The sequence below is a fragment of the Podarcis liolepis genome (genome assembly GCF_965112155.1).
Source record: "Podarcis liolepis genome assembly, chromosome: 5".
NCBI lineage: Eukaryota > Metazoa > Chordata > Lepidosauria > Squamata > Lacertidae > Podarcis > Podarcis liolepis.
This window is the reverse complement of record NC_139556.1, coordinates 52,622,419-52,643,390: the sequence shown is the minus strand read 5'-3', so window position 1 is coordinate 52,643,390 and position 20,972 is coordinate 52,622,419. Positions and strand designations below refer to the sequence as shown.

Sequence of the window (20,972 nt, the reverse complement as noted above, 5' to 3'; positions counted from 1 at the left end):
CAGAGGCTATGCACCATTGAGGTTGGACCTTGCACACATTATCCTGACCCCCCCCCCAGCATGCATTCATCCTGTACAGACAGGTCTGCTGTGTGCAGGGCATGGGCAGCTCCTAAGAGGGTCTGCTTAGGGTGTATTGAGACCAGTCCTAAAACACAGGCAGTGTGAGTATGACACCAGACTTGGACTGTTAAAAAGCATTTCTGTATATGATGTTAGTAGTTCAGATTAGTCTGCTGCATTCTGAAATTATACAAACAAATATTTAAATATTTTCCTGTGTATATTATTGAACCTGGGTATAATACTAGAACATGCAGTGCAGCCAATATGTTTAGGCTGGATAATTTAGAGTTGTGTTCCCTTCCCCCTGCCTCACTTTTTCGCTACATATATAAGAATTTTGCAGTGTAAGTGTTTTTTACGGCCCTTCTATCCCATACAGAAAATAGCTTCACTAGCTAATAGCAAAATAATCAAATTTTGCTGAATAGATTTTTTTTTAAATGCCCTTGATTAAGAAGAAAAGATAAGTGCAGGAGTCAGGTGGGGCTACTGGAAGATTTAAGTACCTCTTGAGAAACCTGTAACATGATTATCATAAGGCTACATAAATGCTCAACATGAACTCCTAGTCTGCTAAAGTGAAAAAGATAACCAGATTAGGTCTCATTTAGCACTACACTTAAGTGAGAAGAAGCCAGAACACTATGGCACTATACTGAATCCTGAGCTTTATATTGATCCCTGTTTCTTTCTTTAGAAGATGAATTCTTAAGGTGAAATAATATCACAAGTAGGAGTTGATATGTTATTTTTGTTCTAAATATCTGCCATTTCTTTCTGAATAACCTTTCACATTTAAAAGCTAACCATGTCCCTCAGGACAGCCATGATCAATCTCATCATATACAGCTGCTTTGGGAGTGGGAGACCCTGGATCCGGGCCACACCATTTCTCCATCAGAAATTTCTTTCTCCTCCCACCTGCTGTCCAAAGCTTCTGCTAACCTCATAGGTTTAAAATACACACACAATATAGGTCAGGCATAGGCAAACTCGGCCCTCCAGATGTTTTGAGACTACAATTCCCATCATCCCTGACCACTGGTCCTGTTAGCTAGGGATGATGGGAGTTGTAGTCCCAAAACAGCTGGAGGGCCGAGTTTGCCTATGCCTGATATAGGTACTACCCAGTTCATCCAACAGGACTAGCAGCAGTGTGTGGTGTGGTGGTCTAGATTATAGATAGGAGAATACTGCAAAGAAACGTTAATCCTCTTTCCCTGCTCTGCTTCTGTGATCCACTTCAGGGCCCTTGCAGCTGTTTTTAAGGTACCAAGTTTTGTTTGAGGTTTAATACCAGGAAATCCAATTTAGACATTCTGAATTGGGCTTAACCAACATATTGGAAGGGATAGCATTCTAGCCCTGCCCCTGCCCCCATTGCCCACAATATATTGAAGAATGACTCTCTGCAACAAGGGAGCTGCCTCCACTTGTTGTGACTCCCATGAATTTTAGAACCGTGGAAAATAAAGACTCCAAAATAAAGCCTTCATGAAGGCTTCCTTGCTGCAGAGAGCTGCCATTCAACATGCAGAAGGCAATGGGGAAAGGGAAGTGGGGGCAGGGCTAGTGCTTGTTCCTGTTTTTCCCTCCCCATGCATTGTGTTCAGAACACTCGAACAGGGCTTCTGTCATATGTAGATTGCTTTCATTTTCAGGATCAATCTGAAAACATTTGGCAGACTTTTAGGAGGTTCCTAATGTCCTCTGAAACTGATCATGCTCTTGGTTTCCTTGTTGGCAGCTTTGGCATATGTACGTTTCTGATTGAGCCTGGTCCTGACTGAAGCATGAGTGTTACATGGAATGTTGATATGCATGTGGTGTCCATTAATACAAAACTGGCCTGCTTATTTTAGATATGGCAATATATGCCAGATGGTGATCTCCATGATAATACTGAATTCCAAGATGCAGACCCTCCAAGTGTCCCTATTTTTCAGGGACGTCCCTGATTTATAGAAGCCGTCCTGGTTTCTGATTTGATCCTGGAATGTCCCACTTTCCCTTAGGCTGTCTCTATTTTCATTGGAGAAATGTTTGAGGGTATGGAGTTACCTGATCCCCTGAGCCGTCTGAAAGCAATCCTTTATAGGGAAGTTTTTTTTAATGTTTAATGTTTTATTATGTTTTTATATATGTTGGAAGCTGCCCAGAGTGGCTGGGGTAACCCAGTAAGATGTGTGGGGTATAAATAGTAAAATTATCATTATGGAATGGGACGTTCTATTTTCATCAGAAAAAGGTTGGAGGGTATGTAAGATGGTAGTGCTCATAACTTCCTCCCTCTGTTCTGAGAGAACATGATATAGGCTAAGAGAGAGAGAGAAAAGAAGACCAGGTGTAAGATATCTGATGCAGAATTTCAAATTTGTACATTCAGATACTGTAATCTCTAGTTTTACTTTATAATTCTGGATCACTCGTGTATGTGTCTTCAGTATACTTTTGCTTTGCATTATAAGCACATAGAACACACTTATGTATTTGGGGAAAGAAACTATATAGCTATAGTTTCCACCATGAATGGAATAATGGCTTTTTGCAATGGAGGGAGAATCACAATTTTATTCTGGAGCCTTCTGTTAGCACTAAGCAAGTGGCGGATTCACATTTTGTTCTTTGAGCAACAACATCCAGTACGCTAAATGTTCCTTGGATCCAGCTACAAATTGACCTTTTCAGTGATCATCCTTTTTCTCTTTTTGATTTGTTCTGGGGAAAATACAAGCACCTGGTATTTGGCTTCCAAAAAGGATACACGTCGAATTGACCTTTTGGTACCATTTGGAGTGGGTTGGGGTGGAAATACAAAAGGGGGTGAAGGACAAGTTTACTCTTTAAGTGTATCTTAGCTGCTGCCTGTTGGATTATGCCTTGTTTAAATAATCCTCTATATCTTTTTGTCTAAAGTCAGGACACAAAGTACATGAAGCTCTTCACGTGTCTCCCCTGTGGCAAACAGTAGCAGACTCCTCAGATAACGCTTGCTTCACTCCACCTCCTTGCTCAAATATTTTTTAAAGGCATCGAGAAATGGTCATTCTGCAGTCGGTTTAGTCTCATATAAGCTTTGAACAACTATATGGTACTTTTCCAAGTAAACTGGTAAACGAATTACCTTGCTTTAAAACTTTCACCAGAGATAAATCATTTTTGTGTATGTGCTGGGATTTTTTTCAAGTCATTCTTCTGGAAGCTTCACACTCAGACTTCATTTGGCTATAGTGGTAATGAGAATAAACTGCAGCAAGCCCTTAGCTAATATACCGTAAATTTCGCTCCATAACACGCAGATTTTTCCTCCTAGAAAGTAAGGGGAAATGTCTGTGCGTGTTATGGAGCGAATGCCTACAGATGGCGGGGGAATCTGCTGCAGTCGTGAGCAGTCCGTGGCTCGCTTTGAAACAGCAAAGCGGGTGTAAGCGGCTCCTGTCAGCTAGCGGAGCCGGGGAGGGAGAGAAGCAGAGCGGGAGTTGGCTGCTTTAAAACAACCCCGTGCTCTCTGTCCCTGCCTGCAGTTTTTTGCTGGCCGATTTTGGATTAGGCACTGTAGGGGCTGTGTGTGTGTGTGTGTGTGCGCGCGTGTGCTTGAGCTATCCTTCTCCTCCTCCTGCTTCCCCTTCACTCTCCCTGCGCCCCTCCGACGTTAGAATCCACACTCTGTGTGTCTGTGTGTGCGTGAGGGCTGCTTCTCCTCTTGCTTCCCCTTCACTCTCCCGACGTTAGAATCCACACTCTGTGTGTCTGTGTGTGCGTGAGGGCTGCTTCTCCTCTTGCTTCCCCTTCACTCTCCCCACGTTAGAATCCACACTCTGTGTGTCTGTGTGTGCGTGAGGGCTGCTTCTCCTCTTGCTTCCCCTTCACTCTCCCCACGTTAGAATCCACACTCTGTGTGTCTGTGTGTGCGTGAGGGCTGCTTCTCCTCTTGCTTCCCCTTCACTCTCCCCACGTTAGAATCCACACTCTGTGTGTCTGTGTGTGCGTGAGGGCTGCTTCTCCTCTTGCTTCCCCTTCACTCTCCCCACGTTAGAATCCACACTCTGTGTGTCTCTCTGTGTGTGATTTGCTTCCCATTCACTCTTCCTGCGATTTTAGAATCCACACTGTGTGTCTCTCTGTGTGTGAGGGCTCCTTTTCCTCTTGCTTCCCATTCACTCCCCCAGCGCCCCTGTGACTTTAGAATTGACACTCTGTGTGTCTGTGTGTGTGTGAGGGATCGTTCTCCTTCTCTTGCTTCCCATTCACTCCCCCAGCGCCCCTTCGACTTCCAGCGCCCTGCAACTTTAGGGCCAGTTCTCTCTCTCTCTCTCTCTCTCTCTCTCTCTCTGTGTGTGTGTGTGTGTGTGTGTGTGTTGACCTCACTGTGCTTGTTGGGGGAGAGTGTTGGTCGCACTTTTTCTTGATTTGTCTCAGAGTGGTTACTATCGTGGTTTCCTTGCTGGGGAGGAGGGAGAGATGCAGAGCCTGCTTGTTCTAAAGGAGCAAAGCCGGAGAGGAGCCTCTCCTGCATTATTAGCAGCACCCTTCTCCACACCCCCCCACGTGTGCTCCTTGTCCCTTGAGTGCTTTTCCTTCCCTCCCCACTTAAAACGTGGTTACAAAGCACGGATCCACATGGATCCTCAGGATTTTTGCACTGGGTCACCCCAAATTCACCATCAGATCACATAGCATGTCCATGGCTACAGCCTGCACAAAAAACACACACGCACCCACTGTTTCATGGGGCCGCAATGGGGCAAAAACGTGGTTACAAAGCATGGACCCACATGGATCCTCAGGATTTTTGCATTGGGCTACCCCAAACTCACCGTCAGATCACATGTCTGTGGCCACAGCATGAACCACAAAAATCATACATCCACTGTTTTGTTTAGAATATTTTTTTCTTGTTTTCCTCCTCTAAAAACTACGTGCGTGTTATGGTCAGGTGCGTGTTATAGAGCGAAAAATACGGTACTTCCTCATCCACTGGTGCAGCCATGAGGAGGAGTTCAGGAACTTTCACTTCAGTTTGGATTATCTGCAGCTTTCTGTGTCGTCCAAACCCAAACAAACCATTTTCACTCTTGAACTAGTTGAAATAAGCCAACTTTGGAAATAGCTCCAACTTCCCATTCCGAATACTTTCTTCTTTGATATTCCTTCCTCAAGGAGGCAACATTATTTTGGGATGGATGGAATAAAAACTTGATTTAAGAGTCCTGTGGGACAAAGTAGAATGACATTTACCTAAGGTTTGGGCATAACCTCCATTTGAATTCATTAATGAGTCATGGTGTTTCATTAACTAAAATAAATTTGAATTATGACATTAAAAACTTTGAAATTATAGTTATTTAATGGAAATAATATTTCCAAAATTCCATGTTGAACAAAATAAGTAATATGGTGGTTTTGACTATAACCCTTACTTAGTTCCTCAGAGGTCCACAAAATTACAACTTAGTCTCTTCAGATACTACTAAATATTTCACAGCACCCCATAATGTTGTCATCTCTGTAAAATACCAGTTGATGTTCAACCAAGGCAAGTTATCAGGCCGAATTATAAATAGTACCCCACTGGAGCTTAAGATAAGAAGCTCTGCAAGTTGCCTTTTTCAGTGCTAAGAAATTGGAACCTATTTCAAAGATGTTTGTGAAACTGTTATTTTGTATTTTTTAGTAATAAAATGGAGACCAGTTGTTTAAGATAACCTCTTTCTACCTGCAAAATAGGAAATAAAACTGGTGTGTAATTGAATAAGGTGTTCATGATTTCAGAAATGGATTTTGGAAGTGTTCTAAAAATCACATATCATAGTTTCTGAACTAATAAGAACTTGACAGTACTTTTCTGATGCTGTCATAAATGCCTTATAGCAGACAATATTTAATTATACAATTTCAGTGATGTGCTATAACTGTAGTAATGTGTGTTAATTACTATCCAGCAGAGACAGGGTGTAGTTTCCGCAAAACAATGAAAATCTGTAATTAAGTATTCTTACCACTGCACTGGGATTTACTGGGATTTACTGTGAAGGTTTGGTGTGAGTGTTAGTCATTAGTTGTTATAAAGGCAAATAACAGCCCATCATTATTTACCCAGATCAGAGCTCATCTGTATTTTTAAGGTAGCATTCAACACTACGTTAAGTTTCTGGGTATATGAACTGAACTAAATAACTGTTCCACTTGTGGTTGGATGATTTCCCCCATGCATGGATTTAGGCAATCCTATGCTGTGACAAATTAGTTGTATGAATAATTTTTCACAAGCACAGTCAGGGTTGGCCCAATACATTTTGCTACCCAAGCAGCTTGTATCACATAGTCTGAAAGAATTGACCAAAAATCCCAGCTTAACGGATCATCATAGTTGGTTGAGGCAGAACTCTCAGCTGGGATAGCCATGTACTTTGTGTTACAGTCTCCTGTGGGAAGGGCTGTCTGATCTAAGTACTATTTAAAGATAAAGCACCAGAGGAAGGGAGAGTAGCAGCCTTGAAATTGTCAACAGTTAGCACCTAGGTCACCTAGTGAGAGTCTTACCCACTGTAGTAAGATGTATTGTATATTATCATTTCTTGTTGTGTGTGTACACACAAAAAGGAGTGCATTTCTGTACTTTCCCTTTCTTTTAAAGAATAGATTCAGGACTGGCATAGGAGAATGAAGCTAAGAGATGGAAAGGAAATGCAACTGTTTTCAGCTGCTCTTATGGTGGTATTCCACATTCTGATAAGATGTGTAAGACATCTGTGCATTTCTGGATGGTCATCTTTCACCCTCTTTTCACATTTATTTCGGGGTTCCCAGAGATGGTTTTGTGACAAGTGGTACTGTTTCTATCATGGAAAAGTGGGACAGATTGTGAAAGTGTTTCCTCCAAACTTTTCTCAAGTAATAAACTACACCCCGTTACACAATAGCCCCATATTTGCCAGGAGTACCTGCTCTCGCTGCATTTCGGTTGAATCTGTGAGTTTTAATTTTGAGCTGATTTTGTGTCTTCAATATTTTGTCTCTCCTGCTTGTTCTCCCACTCATTCTATGGTTCATTGATTTATAAACACATATATAGGCTTCCATGAGAAAATGTTTGAACTTGGTTTTTCACTTTCAACTTTGCCCTTTCCTAAATTCCTGAATTATTATTTTGTTTATTACTTTACTGTAAGCTCATTCATTAAAGCACCCTGTGCAATTGGAGTTTTCTCTTGAAATACCTTATCCCACAAACCGTTACATTCAATTAGTAAGCATTTCCTCTCATACAAAGCTTATTACAAAACACTGAAGTCTCTTTTTCTCTTTCTGTGCTCTAAATCCCCCTCCTTTCTCCCCAGGCACAATTCTGAATAACAGACAAAAAGAACCAAGTGCTTTTCTTCTGAGTGTGTGGTCAGTGGAGAGTTTGCTGGTGGTTGAATCTTTTTTTTTTTAATCGAGTTTCAGTTTTGTAAACCTGCTATAAGTAGTGCATTGTGTCAATGAACAAAGTTATTAAATGTAATGGAGAATCCAAGGTACAAAAGAACTGTGTAAATGAGAGACTTAATGTGATAGAATTTTCTGAACAGCTGATCAGAATTTCAGTGTGTGCAATACTTCTTCTTAAGTAAGACTTAATGCATGTCATCCATTGGAATTTATAATAATGAGCCCTTTGGAAACCTTGTTAGAATTTAAAAGTGGCCACACAGAAGTAGCTAAAATACCTTAAGTTTGCACACACAAAACCACTTGAGAGAGAGACCAATCATTGTTTCTACTATATTTCAAATGTAATCCAAACAGTAATAGTCATATACTAATTTGAAAATTATGATAGTTGATATTCTCTTATTTAATTTTTTATGCATTTTATTATATAGCTCTATTATTGTTAACTGCTGTGATGTTTCTATGATATAGCAGTATATAAATATGTTTATAAATAATAAGCAATAATAATAATAAGTAAGTGTTGTTGAAAGCTAACAGATTTTAGCTTAGCGGTTATTTGCTGTACACATTGAATATCATGGTATCTTTCTTCTGTAATGTTCAAAAATCTGGAGTGATCATTCACATTCTTAAATTACCTAGTTTCCAACTTGCCACATATTTTACTGCTTCATATTTAAGAAAAATAAGCTCCTGTGCTTCCTCATATAATTAACTTGAAGCTGAAGTGGGTTTGGAATAAAAACAGAATGAAAAACATTGGAAAAGACATAGCCATCTACTTTGAGAGATTCAAGATCTCTATACATTTAGAATAATGAGACATTTCCAATAACTATCACCATCATTGTTAAGAGTTCTATTGTACAGAAATTAAAACTGTCTCCTTGAGACATGTAACTAGTATGCAAACACTTTTGACAAGTTTCCAAGCAAGGGTTCAGAAACTATTTATTATTTATTTAAGATAATACTATTCAACCTTTCTATCTTAAAAGAAGATTCCCAAAACAGGTTTCAGGTTAAAACAAAACACATAAATTGATATTTTTAAAATCAAATGTGTTAAAAAGAAAGCAAATTTATAGAACAACAGAATAAACAGTCTGCAACTGGGCTGAAATACTGGTAAACAGTAGCAGTACACAACAGAGCAGTAAGCTTCCAGAAAAGCAGCAAGAACAAATATTGTAATTCAATGAAACCATGAACAAAGATATGTGCTTCTATTTGGCACCTAAAATGTAGGGCCTGGTCAACATTTCTGAGGAGGTAGTGCTATAACTAGGCAACACACACACACACCCCTGATTTCAATCAAACTAACCCCTGAAGGCAGAAGTACCCAGTGAAGAGTATCTGCAGAGGGACTATATGACTGATCTGGTTCAAGGAGTAGGTAGTTCTTCAAATTCCCAAATCCCAAGCCATAAATAGATGTAATGTTCAGAAAGGAGCACTTTGAATTATGGCCGGAATCACACAGAAAGCCAGTGAATATGTTTTTATAGGAGCCCAAAATTTTCCACACAGCTAGTGCCAGTCAATAATCTAGATGCCGTGTTTTTCACAAATTTAAAATTTTAAGTAGTCATGATCAAAAGCAACTCCTCAAAGAGGAGAGCAAGAACAATTCCTGAAAGATATGGTGCTACAGCTATTGGTCCTGGAAGCTGCCTTGATATACGTCAAACCATTGGTCTATCTATCTCAGTACTGTCTACACTCTACACTGACTGGTAATGCCTCTCCAGGAGGCATTTCATCTTTCAGACAGGAGTCTTCCCCAGCTCTAGCTGGAGATGCATGGGATTGGACCTGTTGCCTTTCTCATGAAAAGCAAGTTCCCCAGTAAACTACAGCACTTTTATTTTCCCTATCCTTCACCTGACCAAGGTTGTCCAAGACGTTCTCTGTTCTAAGTAAAAAAAAAAAAACTGTGCAGAAATGAATCTAGATAATCTTTTTTAAAAAAATAATTTTTATTAAGTTTCCATTTACCAAATTAAACATATCATACCAATTAGTCCAAATTATATCAATACACATCATAAAGTCCAAATGTTTTCTGAATTAAAATTTTTTGTGGGGGTACCCATGCTTCGCGATCGTCAGGAGTCCAATCATCCATATTTCTGCTGCTTTCATGTTTACAATGATGTTTTCAGTCCCATCTTCTCAACTTTTTATCGTTACTCATTTTCCTTTTCAGTCACCTCCGAGTTATCTCCACAAGTGGATTGAAAGAAACAGTCTTATTTATATCTCTGTGTGGGCTTTGTAATGCTCTCTCGTATATCTCTCACAGAAATCCAATAGTCCAGGCTTTCGTTCGAGCGAACATTCGCCATCTTGTCACTCCAATGAAATACAGTCTAAATGTCCGCTCATTAAATTTCCAGGCCCGCTGCATCATAATTAGTCTCTCCAGGAGGGTAACAGCCCTTTCAAATTTACGATCCCAGCCTGATAACCGATCCACAGCTCTTCCTCCCTAAGACCATCCATCCTGCAGCAAAGGTCTGCCTGTCCGTATCGGGTCACATTTCTTGCTGTGTCACAAAGAGAGCCTCTTTTCTTTCCAAATCTTTCACAAAACAAAACCTTTAATTCATGTTATTTTCCCACACACAGTTCATTTTTAATCCCACTTGCAAATTGGTCGTTGAGACGGTTCTTTAAGGGGGAGGGTTGTTAGGTAATCGCATGAAAAAATAAAAAGTCTTCCCCCCCTTTCCGTTCCGTTCCACCTACCAACATGTCAGCGATTATCTGATGTTATCTCTGTTCCTTCCGTCCTTCCGTCCCGGTCTTCTTCATCTCAGTGGTAAAATTATTAGCAGATAAAAACACTCCTGATCTCTATTGAAGCATGTGCGTTTACTTCTCCAATTTTTTTTCTTCTTTTTAAGCAACGCAACCAGGCTCGCTCCTGAAAGCAGCTGGCAGGGAGCTCCGAACCTGCCCGAGGGCTTTCCGCCCAGTGCCTCTCACCCCGTCCTTCATCCAAACTCGGGGGTGATTTATGGCAACCGCGGGCGAGGGCAGCATCTTTCCAATTCCCTGGAAAGATGAGGGAGACTGATATACTCCCCATAATCAGCTTCTAATTACCTCGTGCAAGCTGGATAGATGGTATTGGCAGCTATCTTCCAAGGCGCCCCTAGCGCCCCCCCCCCCGAATCTAGATAATCAAAGTCTTCTGAGAGTGCTCGGGGCTTACCTCACTCCATGGGGGGAAACACACTCAGGTAGGGCTAAAGAAAGAAGTAAAATAAGTTTCAATCATATAATAATAATAATATTGAATAATTGCTTTGAATTCTGGGGTGACAGGCCACGGTCTTCAAATTACTAAAATCACTAGGAATACTTGGGCAGGGTATAAGTATGCAAGAATTACATAATCAGATGTAGCTGTATAATTGTGCACCCATCTCTAAATGTGGGTTATTTGAGCTAATAATTCAGAGAAGGCAGAGTCTGACTATTTCGCAGGAAATCATGCCATTTAATTTGAATCATTGTGAGTGCGTCTGCCCATTATCATATTTGGGAATAAATGTAAAACATGTCCAGTAAAACTTTAGTTTGAGTGATCTCTGATTTCAGTGACATATTGAATGAGCTCATGCAACTGCTTTGAGTGCCTCTGGCAATGCAGTGGGTCATTGTTGTATGACAAGAACTTACCTTATTATGGTAAATTCATAACTTGCTTTCTTATTCTTCACTTCTCTGAAAGTAAATGTGGGCCACTGAGGATAAGAAATAAAAATTGAACTATGTACCTGATTCACTAACCTTGAAGACAATAATGTTGTGCTTTCTACTTCACCTAAGTTAAAAATAAAATAAAATTCTTGGTACAGGGCCTTGGAAATGGGTGGGCTTAAAAAAAAAATCTTGGCAGTATCCTTCTTGATCATTTATAGTCTTAATCCAAACAAACATTCAGAAGAGTCCTGGAACTCATCTCCTAGCATACTTAAGTTTTGTGTGTGTGAAATTAGTGAAGCTGAACATTCAAAACCAATGAGCTATATATGATGGGGCTATGAAGCACATAGCTGGTCTAGAGCTAAGTAACAAAATTCTAGGGGCCAAACTTGAACCATCAAAGCTTTCCATCCATATTATCTAGCTACCATTTGCTGGCTACTTGTTCTAGAGGAAATGTACTTTAAAGCTTCTTTAGGTGTAAAATATTGCATACAACTGATCCTGTGCAATTATTGCTCTCACAGGGCTCCTGCAACCTGTCCAAAGTAACATCAGTTTAAAGTCTCAGGCCAGGGCTGGCCCAATATATCATGCCACCTGTGGAAAAAGACACAATGCTTCTGTCCTTCCTCATTCCATGTATAGGACTGGCCACTGAATCTTGTTCTCAGAGTTGTAGTTCTCAGAGATCTCAGGATCCAGGAAGAGCCTCTTAAGCAGGGGGTGCACCCTCACCTTCTTCAGGGCAGTCAGAACAACTCTCTCCTGCAGTAAACCCACTCAATCAATCCTGTCTGGTCAGATTTTATCAGCCATGATGGGCAAGGATCAAGAAGACACTTGGTTGCCCAGATACCCTCAAGCATCTTGTCCAAATCATCAGGCCCAAACAACTGAAACTGATCCCATACAATCTGAGCAGCTGGTTGCTCTGGGCAGTTCTGATCTTTTCTAACAAAGGTGTTGAAGTCAGTACAAAAGCTTTACAATCCCAACAAAATCCTTTGAGGAACTTCTGTAGAGTCCATTCTATATCAGGGCTCTGGAGGGATTGTGAGGGAATTCAAAGGGCAGGTGCCAGCCACAGCTACCTGAATTTCAGCAGGGAAAGGAGGGCCAGGCCTGGGTGGCAGTAGCTGGTATGTGGGGTCAGCAGCAGGATAGACAGTGGACCCTTCTGAGATGTCATGCAATCAACAACTTCCCAACAGTGCCTTCCTTAATGCCAAGTCTCCTACTTCCTCTTATATTCAAAGCATGTGCTGTTGGATACATGCTGAAAAGAACAGTCAAATAATATCTTCTTCACCAGCATATTCCTGATTTATTATTATTTTTTGTATTGTATTGTTATTTTCATGTAGTAGCATTTTTTTCTGAAGGGGCAGGCAGAGTTTTGCTACCCTGCTATCAGCCCTTAAATTACTCCTAAAAAGCTACCAGAGTATTGAACAGAGTATAGTGCATATGCTTCTCACAGAGCATCTAAGTGTCTAATGTGCCCAATTTCTGATTTACTTTTGGATAAAAGCATTGTTTTGCCAATGCAACTAGCAAATGATATTCTACCTCTGCATATCTTGTATGTATGGGCAAAGCCTGTGAATAAACATTGCACTAGCCGACGTGATCTATGATTATAGAAATCGGGTTTTGTTTTGAGTATCATTCCCCTTATATCATGATTGCATGGTTTTTTATATTTTCATTTTGAAGCCGTGTTCTTTTATTCACAAAGGAAACCCCACATTTGAAATACAAATGTGAAAGTAAGATGATTGAAAAACGTTCCCAGATGTACTTGCTGCATTGTCATAGCCCTTAAATCAAAAGCCTTAAGTAACAAGGTGTCATGAGGAATTTGCTTGCATACCCTTTATTATCTCAAAGGGAATTTTATGTAGAGAATGTTAGAGTACTAGCTGAATTTACATTGAAGGGGCCTTCTGAAGCATTGATGAAAAATTCTAAGGAACTTACTGTGAAAACAATATTAAAAGAAATTGTATTACATGATTTTGTGTTAAGAGCCGAGTTGTAAGTAGCTATTGTATTGGAGCAGGGAACCAGGAATGAGAGGTCAAGGCAAGAGTCAGAGCTGGGAAGGACTACTGTTGCCCAGAAACAGCCTAACCAGCAAATCTTTATAGCTCTTCTTGTTGAGGAGAGCCAGTGAACAGTCATTCCAGTGCTCGGAACCTGTTGCTTTCCATGCAGCTATATAAGCTTATGCCTCAGTGGCTCAATACACTGGGTTACCCAGAGGTTCCTGGTTCTAGTCCTGACAGCTCTTGATTTCTGTTCCTTCTAGGTACCATGATATTTTTTTTAATGTAAAGAAGCAAGCAAGCAATGAAACTTACTTGATAATTAATTTGATTTAAATATTTAATGTTGCTTTTATTCATTTCATACATCCAGGGAAGAAAGATTTGTATTATTTAGTGCCGCTCACCATTTTTATTTGTTCAGGTTTAATTAGTATTATTGTTAGAGACTGAGGGGGGAAATATAAATTAGCTTATGAGAATGTGACTGTGGCTCACTGAACATTGGCATGACGTCGGTGGGCTTTCTATGCAACCTGAGCATAATGTAGGTCTTCAGGTTCCTCAGTTACATTGGCACCAGGTCTCTAATGCTCAGACATTATTCTTCATGTTTAAGTAATAAGGGAAGGGACTGCATATAAACTGCAGACACTGTCACTAATAACTCCATCTGGTTTCAGTACAAGTGCATGGGGAATCTAAAGGCTGACAGTGTTTGTTCTTGGCACAGGTTCATTGAGTTTGTTTCTTGATCAGACTTCAGATGAAAATTTCTTGCCACCATTTCTTCATGTTCCTTAAAGAAATCCTCTATGTGTGTAATAAAGAGGGGGGCTGGGCTGGGCTTGACAGTTACTTGGAGTACTAAGGGAAAGCATAATTTATATACCCTTGTTCCAAGCTTTGTGAAAATATACAAATAGTCATCACAAGGTACATGTGTGGTATAGGGGTTCACCCTGAAACATTAACAAGGAGGTAGTAATTTTGAAGTCAGCTGACCTTCTTGTACCAGTATTCAAGATTTGCAGTACAGGCAGACGCTGATAATACAGTTTTAGCAAAAGATAGCTAAAGAAAGAAAGTGGCATCCTTTATCAAGGCTGAGGATGAACTGAATTCAAGCAACCATTCACAATACTCACTAAAACCTGGTTTGGATTGCCATGGAAATTCCTTAGTTTTGCAAAGTAAAGGAATTAGTGGGAATGGGATTGTTTGCACCATAATCCAGTTAGACCCTGGAAAAGCTGTGGTATGTTGTATGTCTAGCCATGTGACCATGTAAGAACACACTTCCCTGGGCCTCTGGGACCTTTTCGCATGTCTGGAGACCACGAAACTCCACTTAAGATAAACCTGGTATATATTGTTCGGAAATGTCAGTTGTCATTACTGGATAAATGTTAAGTGAATTCAGCTACTGAGCATCATATTTTGAAGTTATTTCATTGAAACCTCTTTTTCCTTCCATCAGCAACTTATGCGGGAGCGGCAGCAGATGGCCAGCCGTCCCTTTGCTTCTGTGGACGTAGCACTTGAAGTAGGAGCTGAGCAAACAGACTTTCTACGAGGGCCATTAGAGGTAAGAACTGTGGTGCGGATGGGGGACCATTTCAATTTGCATACTGATAATGCTAGTCTCATCTGCATCTGCTTCTGAAACCAGAAGAGTGTGATTACCCGGAGCTGACAAGTCGTAGCTACATATGTTGTGCCGTTTTTGAGGCTCATCGTTTCAGTAGCATGACATGAGCAGTAACAAAAGCCACTGGAGAATCTATTAGCTGAGGTTGGAGTGACAATCTGCTCACCTGGCAGCCCTTTCTTGGTGGATAAGAGCTGAAAGAGTTTAAGATGCACATATTAAACAAGCCTCAAATGTAGTCCTCTGAGTACATAGTGCCCCCTAGTTAATGGTTCACATCTATCTTAATTAACTGAGATTGCTCTTTAAAATGAGCTTTGTGTTACATTTCATTATTCTACTTTTATTTGAGAGGCTTGGAGAGTACTGTCTACAGAGTATGTTGTCGTTTGTGACTAATGGCTACATTACGGCATTTTTATTGTAAAGGCAGTACTTCTGAAAGAGAAATTATAATATGCTAAGCAGTGGGATGCTGTATTGGAATAGTGTAATAATGCATGAAATAGATTCTGGAAGAGTCACCTAAAAATAAAAAAGAACTACAAATAGAGGATGATAATGACTAATCTAATTAGGACTCTCTTTTTATTCAGTCATATTCATATATTTCTATACCTTTATTTACAGTATTTTGTTTATGAACTGTATCTTTTCTAGAACAAAAACAGCTCTAGAATTCTCCCAAATTATCAATTAGCTTTCGCTATTTCCAGTTTTTCTTAAATCTAAGTTTTGTCTTGATTGTCTCAGTACCCTCTTTCCAGGAGGGAAAAAAGGAACCTAAGTCCCCACTCCCAGATAATTATAAAAACCTCAGGGTACCATCCCATGCTCAGATAAATGGCCATAGAGCTCAATAAGCTATAAAGGAGTGGTGATAAATTTGTTCATATCCCTTTTCTTTTTCATTAAAAATAGTTTAATTCAGTCTCTATTTTAAATAAACAAATAAATGTCACAAAGTGATGCAGGCATGGGTTGTGGAGGTGTTTGTTATCAGGACTGCAGTTCCTAGGGAGAGGAGGCTTATCCTTCCCTCCCTTGAAGTCCTCAATATTGGTCTCTGCACAATTACAATGCTTAATAATAATAATAATCCTCATAGCTTTTTGGGGGATTTGTTTTTCTTTGGGGAGGGGATCTCAACTGGAGAAGGAAGCAATATATATATATCCCCTTCCACGTGCTGTGTTGCCAATAACAGTTGCATGTTGTGACTGCAATTAAGAAAAAACAGAGATTTAACTGCATACTATGCATTGAGTGTAGGGACGCGGGTGGCGCTGTGGTCTAAACCACTGAGCCTAGGGCTTGCTGATCAGAAGGTCAGCAGTTTGAATCCCCGGTATGGGGTGAGCTCCCATTGTTCGTTCCCAGCTCCTGCCCACCTAGCAGTTCAAAAGCACGTCAGAATGCAAGTAGATAAATAGGTACCGCTCCGGCGGGAACGTAAACTGGAATTCTGTGCGCTGCTCTGGTTCACCAGAAGCAGCTTGGTCATGCTGGCCACATGACCCGGAAGCTGTACGCCGGCTCCCTCAGCCAATAAAACGAGATGAGCGCCGCAACCCCAGAGTCGTCCGCAACTGGACCTAAGGTCAGGGGTCCCCTTACCTTTTATGCATTGAATGTATCATTTAACCCTGCATTGACCCTAATATAGGATTATTATTACCCATTACAACCGTACAATTGCAACTGATGTGTTAGCAATGGAGTGGGGTTGCAAATGTTTTTTTGTTTCAGTACTGAAGAACTGTGCAGTCCAACATAGAGTGATACCTCTGTAAAGAAACTTAGATTTCCTGCAACCAGTTATTTCCAACAGCATATTCATTGCAATATAACAGGATTTCATGGAAATGCCTTTATAAGTACTTAGCTGAGATGCTGCTACTGTATACCAGGCTCATTATAATCCCAAAGACCAGCTCTTGTTGAGTTTTCAGTCCTTCTAATAAACAGAAACTGATGACAATATTTATTTCTGTCATAATTTGAGTATTTTCAAAGCAGAGTGCATTAAAACAATCAGTCTTGCCAAATAAGCTGTGCTAGATTGTGACCAGGGAATGCAGCTGTCAACATCAACACCCCCATCTTCAGCTGTCTGGTGAATTTCCCTTTTGGAGAGAAACAAAGAGAGGCTCCGAGCTATTCAGGATGATGACTCAACAGCTGCATACAAAACTAAAGTTTATGTAATTAATCTGGAAAGCAATATTGTTATGCTCTATTTGGGTGGGAAGGGACAGGGTGGGTGGTGGGAGCACAGGCTTGTGGGTTGTTTACTTACAGCTTATATAATTAAACTTTAGAAGTAAACATCAAAAGTTAATTGCTGCCATTTTCTATGACATGTTTTATTTAGAAACAACTGTGGAAGCTGAAATATTTTAATTATATTTTTGAGTTCTTATTAGGGTTTCTTCCTCCTTTATTTCTCCTATAATTGTACTCTGATGTTAGTACTCACTCCTTCGATATGTTCAGCCTAGCCTTATTAACATATACACAGTCTGGATACCATTCAGTTTTTCCCCACTAGAGGATTGCAATCTGCAGCAAAAAGTTGCATTGCCCTGAATATTAAAGTAATATGGTGCAATGTACTGTATTGATTGGCGTGTGGTATCTGCTGCATAGAGTTCAATACAAAGGATGAGCCTTGTCTTATAAAATTAAAATACAGGTCTTTTTGAACTTACAAAAGGAAAGTACAGTGGTACCTCGGGTTAAGTATTTAATTCGTTCCAGAGGTCCGTTCTTAACCTGAAACTGTTCTTAACCTGAAGCACCACTTTAGCTAATGGGGCCTCCCGCTGCCGCCACGCCACCAGAGCACAATTTCTGTTCTCATCCTGAAGCAAAGTTCTTAACCTGAGGTACTATTTCTGGGTTAGCGGAGTCTGTAACCTGAAGCGTATGTAACCTGAAGCGTAAGTAACCCAAGGTACCACTGTAATAAAAATTACATTAAATAGTCACAGTTCTCCTTAGCCCTATAGTTGTATTCTAGTTATTTTACTGGAGAGGGTATGATGAAAGTAGGCTATTTCCATGCTATCCCATTTTTAGATTTACTACAGTTACAGTATGATTTATTGGAAACTATCTAACTCCATCCCTTTAATGAGATTTGCAAGGAAGAGGAGGTCATGGCATTATCCTAATTGTGTTTGTTTTAACAACCACTGCAATCTTGCATGTGTTTTGTATTTGTTAGGTGGCATCAGTTGACATAGCATTCCGAATGTTGACTATATTTTGAATCAACGTGGAACTTTCATATGATTATCTTTCCCAAGAGACTGTAGAAGTATTTGCATGTAGGACTTGCATTGTTGAAATAAAACCTCCCACTTACGACATTAGTACAGTTGCAAGTTAAGTTCACTTCAACCTCTTTCTCCAACCTTATTTTGTCAAATTTGATTCAAGAATAATTTGGATCAGGTATAAAGTCGTGTCACTTTTTTATTGACATTGTAATAACTCTGTCGCTTCCAGTAATGTTATATTGACTGTGGGTTGTTTAGACAAAACATAATGTCAGAGTAGCCATTACCTACAGTACTATAGGTCTTCTACTTGGTTTGTTAGTGAAAATGCTGCACATTAATATTGCTTCTGACATACATAATGTTGTGAGTTTCCACACTGATGGATGTTTTATTTGCATTTAATGCTGATTGTCAGGTACCGTTCCTTTATTTCTGGTGTGATGATATACATTCAGTGTTCACTTTTTGGATAATTTACGCTGCCTGACGTTAAACCAGCATAAAGTACGCAAGACACAAACCGTGTTCAGGAGCAAGGCCAGCTGGTTCTGCCCAAGTCTGGCAGTGAGAAAAGAAGCCTTTAAATAGAGTTAGACTTGCACCACTCTTTTTGCTAGTTTAAGTACTTGTTGGTTTACATGGACTCATGACTGAGCTGAACAGAATGAGGATTTTGCATAAGATTTAGCAGAGTGAGGATTTTGCATTTTCAACATGACTTATGCTGGCCTCAGCTGAACCAGCTTCAGGTGGAATGAGGGACTTCCACTGGCATATCTCTGGCTGAGCCATGGTTCGGGAGGCAACCAGATGATTGGCTGATTGACTGAATGATTGATTTTAAATATATTTTACTATGACCACTTAACCCACCAACTAAAAGAAGAAATGCATCATTGAAAAAAAGGTCAAATATTTGCTTAACGTTTGTACTATGCCTGCTAATACACATGTATAGGTGCATGTTTATCAACAATCAGCCACCGTGTATAAGATGGAGTTGAGGAATGGATGCTTGCTGGGTCCAGGACGGGGCAGTGGCATCATCAAGCTGTCAGGGGTGGCAGATGCAGGTCTGCAACTGCCACCATCCTGATCCCAGCAAGTGACAGCACTGCCACAGTCACATGATTCTTTATATTTAAACTAGAATTGGTCCAGACAGCCCTTCTAATACAGGATGGTTTCACTGGACAGTGTTTCAAACAGAGAAGCATCTTCTGTAAAGCAGGACACATGATCACTGGGCTCTCCTGCCTCTTGTTTCATTTGCTAATTATGAAGTTGAAGCTCAGTCGGTTGAGTATGAGACTCTTAGTCATGGGTTCGAGCCCTACATTGGGCCGAAGATTCCTGCACTGCAGGGTTTTGGACTTGATGACACTTGTGGTACCTTCCAACTCTACATGGTTTTGTTTTCAGGGAAGCCTTGCATATATGTAGTTGTGATCGGTTCAGAAATCTGTGAGCTTAAATAGCCTTCAGAAACTCAGACCTCAGACAGCCAGTGGCGGAGCTTCATGCTCCAGCACTGGGGGGCGGAGAACAGGTGGGGCAGGGCTGGTACGCATCCTGGGGCAGGGTGCACCACCCACAGGGGCGGGGTGCACGTCCTGGGGCAGGGTGCGCCAACTGCGGGGGCGTGGCGCCTAGCGCGGCAGGGGACAGCCGCGATGGCACCCCACCAGGATCACACTGCCCGGGGTGGTGCACTCCCCCTGCACTCGTCTTCCTCCACCAGTGCAGACAGCTTGGGGGTTAAAATGGCAGTGTGCCCCTCAATTCGAGGCTATGTCTCCAACTGGTGCTGGTACTATTATATTTGCCTGCTTTTGTTGTGCTATAGAAGTATTTATATTTTTCCCACTTTCAGTAGCTGTGCATTCCTACTCAGCAGATTCCAAGACCTTACTTGTGTGGTATATTTCCTTGTATATATTTAAAATACACTTATTTGAATGATCTAGGTCCCAGTGAGATTTGAGGTTATTCTGCAAAGCTGTATAAATAAATCCACACCCCACCCCACCCCATTAATAAAAGCAGTTATAACAATTTTTAGAAGTCTGTATTGTTAGGAAGCTTGAGCCCAAGTTTCAGTTCTGTTGGCTGCCATTGTGCCATTGGTGGCTGCTAAGAATTCAGGGTGATTTATTTAAAGTACAATACAATCCAGTGCTCGAGCTTTGTGCGTTCAGGTAATTGAAGTTTATACTAACAAGCGAGTTTTCTGTTTTCCCTTGCCAATAAAGTGGGAGGACTTTTTAACTTGCTTTGCAAACCAACATCATTTTTTTGCTGGGCTCATATTCCTGCTTAATTTAAATAATTTAATGAGCAATTTTAAAATCTGCAACCCAAGCATACTTGATTATTTTATACAAAATGAAACTGGTATGTGTGCTTCATCAGCAGTACACTTCTTTTACCCCTCTCTGATAGCAAAAGTTCTGCAGAAACTGGAAGTGCATTATTTCAACCTCTTCCTCACAGGTCATCTCATTGATCTGTTTCACAGACCCTTTTTACTTCCATTTCTCTCCTGTGTGGAAGGCTACATTTGTTGCCAAATTGACTTCACAGAAAAGCATAGCATATTTTACTGTTAAGATACAATCATGTTACATGATCTTAATATTATAATGCCGCATAAACTTGGAAGTATGCACATTTCTGGTCACTGTACCTCAAAAGGGTATTGTAGAGCGGACAAAAGTACAGAAAAAAATGGACCAAATTAATAGTTGGAGCAACTCC

At 40.5% G+C, this 20,972-nt stretch overlaps 1 protein-coding gene across 3 annotated transcripts in view; it reads left to right on the top strand.

Moving 5' to 3' along the window:
• Positions 1–20,972, top strand: part of ATRNL1 (attractin like 1) — a 494,510-nt gene that overhangs the window by 344,803 nt on the left and 128,735 nt on the right. For all 3 annotated transcript variants that reach the window (XM_083504739.1, XM_083504740.1, XM_083504741.1), the window contains one exon: positions 14,758–14,865. In XM_083504739.1, the coding sequence (XP_083360865.1) occupies positions 14,758–14,865 (108 nt within the window). The remainder of the gene's footprint in view (positions 1–14,757; positions 14,866–20,972) is intronic.